The sequence below is a fragment of the Acomys minous genome (genome assembly GCF_964271855.1).
Source record: "Acomys minous genome assembly, chromosome: 7".
In the NCBI taxonomy this organism is placed as follows: Eukaryota; Metazoa; Chordata; class Mammalia; order Rodentia; family Muridae; genus Acomys; species Acomys minous.
Window position 1 is genome coordinate 28,731,221 of NC_140488.1, and position 6,080 is coordinate 28,737,300.

The following is a 6,080-nucleotide window of genomic DNA, read 5'->3' on the forward strand; positions in this document are numbered from 1 at the left end:
AGAGATCTGTGATTAACAGCTTGAAATTATGCCAGATCTCTAAGCTTCAATTAAATATTCACAAATAAATGGGCAATAGGCATCTTTAATCTATAACTTTTCCCTGAAATTAAATTGTTCCCACCTACTGAAACTATAAATAGGTTAGGTTTTTTTGTTTTTGTTTTGTATTTCATTGAAGATGGCAATCACTCCTATTTGAATTTTATTGTTGTTGTTGTAAAAGTCTAAGTATAACTATATTTCCTAGAGTTTATACAATGAAACTCTTGTTAATTTTATGCTAATGTCAGTATATAAAATAAATTACAAAGATATTTTATTAATATGAGATGAACATTTTTTTTTACCAAGAATTCTAAGTTTTGTGGAATCTGATTTATAGTGCACATATATCAAAATTATCTGAATATAAATTTTTGAAACATATGTATCTGTGAATTCAATGAATAAGTGTTTTCTCCCATACACATGATTCAATTGCCACTTCCACCTTTAAAATGATAATAATTTAAAGTAATGTATTTTCATGACTGTCATATCATTTCTTATAGCATATTTATATATTAGTATTAACTTATTTTCATTGATTTTGAATGTACTTTATTATGACATAACATATCAATTGTATTAGTGTGCCATATTATAGAAGTAATGATACCTTCCAGAAACATAGTACTTCAAATTTATAAAGGTGCTTTTTCATCTATTATTAATTTGACTCCTACAATAACATAGCAGTATAGCTATGACATATGATTTCCCATATTTCAAAGAGGCAAAAATCAAGAATCTATGATTATTTGATAAGTTCATGATAAATATGTGATGTTTGATTTTGTTGTCTACCAACGAGCTACACAGAAATTTTCTCTTATCTGTTCAGTCGCTTGTGAGAGGCAGAAGAGTTTCTTTAACTTTTTTGCATTTAATTATTTACATTTCCATCAGTTGTTTTTCAGTATATTAATTCTTTTGATTTCAGGCTATATTGCTTTGTGTTCACTTCAGATTTCTCTCCAGTAATGTTGAATTCCCAATTTTCAGTCTTGTTTTTACATCTAATCATTCTAATGGTTTAGTTATTGTAAAAGAGAAACAGGAGTTTATAAATAGCTTCTTATATAAGTTATTTAACGCTTGTCACTTTCCAATTAATATTATTGTATTAAACATGAGAAACCTGTGTAAATAATTACTCAGCAAAGATGTTAGGAGCAAATGACTTTGTTAATATAAAGTTTGAATGATCATGAGTGGTAAGTCAAATATTAGCAAGCATTTCAAATTTCACAAGATGCTAGTGTACTATGATTAAATTTTTTTTTGCGGAAAAAAGATGTCCCTTTAATAAAACGTTGTCAACATATATCGTACACAATCTACAATGTATCATAATTACTTTTTTTTCCCTCTCATAATTCAGAACCAGACTACAAGGTAAGAAAAAAAACACAGAAACAGCTACAATGTTCCCAAGAATCCGCACAAGGTCTTTTTTCAGGCAGATAGTATCTCACATAATATGATATACATGGGTCAGAAAGGGGAGGTAAGAAAACAAAGACCAGCTACAAGGGTGGGCGGGGGCGCAAGGAGAGTGTAAATGTACAAAGAATTCAGTGTCTTCCAGGACAAGACACAAAGGTTGCCATGGGGCAAGGCCAGGGCAGCCAAGTCACCCCTCCTCGGAGGGGACAGGCTCCACCATCAGGTTTGTCGGTTTTTGAAAATAAAAACAGGACCAGAAACAGTGTCTGTTTGGTTGCTGGTGCTCCCCTCACCCCCACAGCGAGGCCGAAGTCTGTCCATCCAGTCCCACGCAAATACAGAGCAATTCCAACCAATACCCATCTTTAAAAACAGACGAACAAGAGGAAAAAAAAAAAAGAAAAAGAAAAAGAAAAAGAAAAGAAAAGAAAAAGAAAATCACAATGTCAGCCCACCCTGCCAGTGTGCACTATGTGAGGACCTCGGGACCAGAACATGGAGGTCAGTTCTGCATCCCATATCAGCCCCGCCTGAGCCACTACCCAGCTAGCAGGGTTCTTGCCAAGGAGACAGTGGGAACCAAGGGACTGGAGGCCCCAGTGGCTGGGCACGAGAGGTCTGTAGACGAGGCGCCATCTTGGAACAGTGTGTACGCTGGGTCACAGCGATGGTCTCTGTTAGGCGACAGCAGGCTGGGGCTCTGGGCTCTCTGTGGACACTGGGTCGGGGCAGGAGTGTCGGTGTGTTGGCTAGCCAAACCAGAGCCAAGAAGACACCTGCATCTCCTTGCCCAGAGCAAACCCCAAAGGCCAACATGCAAATGCTAGACTTCTGTTCCTTTTCCCCCAGTTTTTGAAAGAAACCACCGATTGTAAACTGTCCAGTTTATTATTATTATTATTAGATTGCTACAACGTCAGTGTGACATTGCACACCCAGACTAGTTTTTCTGGTGGTAGGACTTGGGGACAGACGGCAGGTCTTGTGGGGTTTTCTTCCTTTTTTTGTTTTTTTTTCTTTTTTCCTTTTTTTCCCGTTTTCTTTTTCTTTCTTTTTTTTTTTTTTTAAGAAGAAAGCAAAGAGGTTGATTGGGGTGCAGCAGAGGGATTGCTAGAAGCTTCCAATAAAAAAAAATTCCCCCCAAAGAAACCCCCTGAAAACAAATTAAAAATCCCAGCAATGGTAAAAATCCCAAACAAATAGACAAACAAAAAATCCCAACAAAAAGTGTCATGTAGAGAAAGGTCCTTCTGGGCAGGGAGAGGGTGGGATTTTTCTGGTTGTACTTGAAATATATTTTTAAGTTTTGTCCTTCATGTTTTACGGAATAAAAAGTTTGGCCTTTTTATTGCATGAAACTAAAATTGGGAAAGGTGGGGGAGTGGATGACAGGGACACGGGGGAGCAGGAGACGCCCTCTCCCAGCTCCTGGTACCGACACCTCACTTCTTCTTGCATAATTTCTGGCATCTTCCGCCTGCAATGCCGGCTCTCAGCGTCTTGGAGAGGGGGGCTTACACACTCATCGTCATGCTTGGAGAATAATTGTCATTCTGGAAGGAGTGGAGGAAGTTCCCTCCTAGCTCGCCATCATCTCGAGGGGTGCCTGGAGGATTGCTAATGCCACTTATGTTGTTCGGAGAATTTTTTGGAAGTCCATCTATATCGCCTGATCCTAAGGATCCGTTCATGTGGTGGGGTTCCATGGCGCCCATGCCTCCCATTGGGCCGTCTGAGCCAGGACCCATTGGAAAGTTGGACCGGCTGCCTCCCGGCGGCACAGGATTAATCATTGTGTAGATGTTGTCACTGGAATTTGTTGAATCCGCAGGACTGGGCATGATGGGGGTTCCCGGAGGCCCGCCACCGCCAGGAGGTCCCACATAGGTACCGGATGATGAGGAGGAGTACGGGATTGAGTTAGCACTGTTAGGATTGGGCCAGGGTCTGCCAGCTCCTGGGCCCATGTTAATCCCAGGCATGGCGGGGCCGAGGGAGTTGGGTGGTGGTCTCATGCCGCTGCTGTAATTCTGTGGGCCAGGCCCCATGGGCCCCATGCCTCGGGGAGGGTTCATTCTCTGCATTGATCCTCCCATGTTGGGGTGATCTTGTTGTCGCGTGGGATCCATGGAATTGGGCAGCAATGGGTGTGTCCCAGGAACTCCTCCTGGAGGCTGGTTTCCCATTCTGATCGGGGGGCCTGGGGCCGCCTGAGTATCGCGGTGATATAAAAGGCTGACTGTGGGGTCCCATCATGCCACTGGGATTGTGAGGTAGAGGCTGTGCGTGCGGCGAGGGCTGTGACCCCGGAGGACCCTGAAAGAAACCTGGTGGGATGGGGCCTCCGGGCATCCCATCATTGGGGGGAATGTTGCCAAGCACAGGGCTTGGGGCAGCTGCTGCACTATAGTCATGAAAGGCTTTCGCTTCACTTGAATGTTCACAAGTGTCTCTCCTTTCAGGAGCTGCACAGTAAAGGTCCCAAAATACGCACCACCACGAGTGCAGAAACCCAGGCGGTTCTCCCAGTGTGATGTTTTTTTCCCATCGAATCTCTGATAAGAAGGTCTGTGCAGATTTCTGTGCTCCTACGTGAAGTAAATATTCGTAGACGTATAAAGCTAACTTTTCCCAAGCCTGCCCATCCGAGGGCACCGCCGAGCCTTCGCCTTTGGCAAACATGGCTTGCAGAGAAGAGGGCCACTATGATTAAAATTAATCTCTCAAAAAAGTTTTAATTTTTGGCTTAAAATGATTATTAGAGTGCACTAGGTCTTAGATAGTGAAAACTTATGTTTGAAGCTGCATAATGCAATGGTTCTCAAACTTTCTACTGTTGTGACTGTTAAATACAGTTCCTGGTATTGTATCTACCACAATCTTAACATTATTTTTGTTGTTACTTCATAACTGTAACTCTGATACTACTATGAATCATATTATAAATAGCTGCGTTTCAGATGGTCATAATCAATCCTTGTGAAAGGGTTGTTCAACCCCTCAAAGACTTCTCAACTCACAGGTTGAAAACTGATGATGTACTGTTTTAGTGATCTTAGAGAGAGGTCAATACTGAAATATGACCTGGAATAAAGGATCTTGTTAATGATAAGCTCTCGCATTAACATTATTTCAGGACTTTTCAGAGGTACTTAATTCTACATGTTACCTGTATGTTTTCTATGAGTTTTATACTCTGCCATCCTTATATGAATCATCTAAGCTAATTTAGAATTCACAATATACATAGATTCAGTGTCAAATTTCACTAGTGACTGTTTAATTTATCCTTTATAAGCACAAGTAGACACAGCTTTAACTGTTTCCCTATTACCCATAACATTTCTCATTTATCTTGGCTTTTCACGTTGCATTTTCTATCAATCTCCCTAGGGCCTTAAAGCCTATTGAAGAGGACCTTATTTATTTTACTTGCTCAGAATCACGAAGTAGTCATGTTAAAAAAAGAATCAAGTTGGGCTTTATGAGATTTACTGTTAATACAAATGCTTATGTATCCAGAGCAGGAATATTACCATGAGTCTGATGCTCATGCCTCAAACAAACACACATACACACACACTCACATACACTCACACACACTCACTCACACACACACACACAGAGAGAGAGAGAGAGAGAGAGAGAGAGAGAGAGAGAGAGAGAGAGAGAGAAAGACAGAGACAGACAGACAGAGAGAGAGAAAAGAGACAGAGGCAGAGACAGAGAGACAGAGACATGCACATACACATGCACATGTACACACAAACACACGCACATGTACACACAAACACACACACACACACACACATACACACACACACCACAAAATGTAAAATATTAAATGCATTTACCTGTTATGTATTCTTTTATGGAAAATGCAAAAGGCTAATTTTCTGATAAAGTAACTGATATATTTTTAAAATATTGTGTAGTAACTCTTATTTTTAATTTTTAATTTTAATTTTATTAGTTTATTCAGATTACAAATCAATTGTTATCTCATCACTTGTATCCTCTCATTCTTCCCTCCATCCCGCTTTCACCCGATTCCCCTCCACTAGGTCTATGACTGAGGGGGACCTCCTTCCCCACTATATGGTCGTAGGCTATCAAGTCTCATCTTGGTAGCCTGCCTATTCTTTCTCTGAGTGCCACCAGGCCTCCCGACCAAGGGGAGGTGGTCAAATATGGGGCACCAGAGTTCATGTCAGAGTCAGTCCCAGCTCTCCACATAACGTGGAGAATGTCTTGTCCATTGAGTAGATCAGAGTACGGGTTCAATGTTTACTATTGTATTGTCCTTGGTTAGTGCAATAGTTTGAGCAGACCACCCTTAGCCCCAATCCACCCATCACGATGTTCTTCTTGTAGGTTTCTAGGACCCTCTGGGTCCTTCTATTTCCTCATCTCCTATATTTCTCTTACCTAGGGTGTCAGTAGGATGTCCTCACATCTATCTCATTCTCCTGTTAAGTGAAAACTTTCATGGGACATGTCTTTTGGGCTAGTGTCGAATTATAAGTGAGTATATAGCAGGTGAGTCTTTCTGCTTCACTCATTATGATAATGCTTAGTCCCATCCATTT

The 6,080-nt window shown here is 41.0% G+C and overlaps 1 protein-coding gene across 1 annotated transcript; it reads right to left on the bottom strand.

Moving 5' to 3' along the window:
• Positions 1-1,319: 1,319 nt before the first annotated feature.
• On the bottom strand, positions 1,320-4,186 carry LOC311602608 (single-stranded DNA-binding protein 3-like). The gene is given in 2 exon segments (XM_084790906.1): positions 1,320-3,689; positions 3,691-4,186. Coding segments are annotated over 2 exon segments (1,167 nt in total). The 5' UTR covers positions 4,174-4,186; the 3' UTR covers positions 1,320-3,005.
• Positions 4,187-6,080: the final 1,894 nt, after the last annotated feature.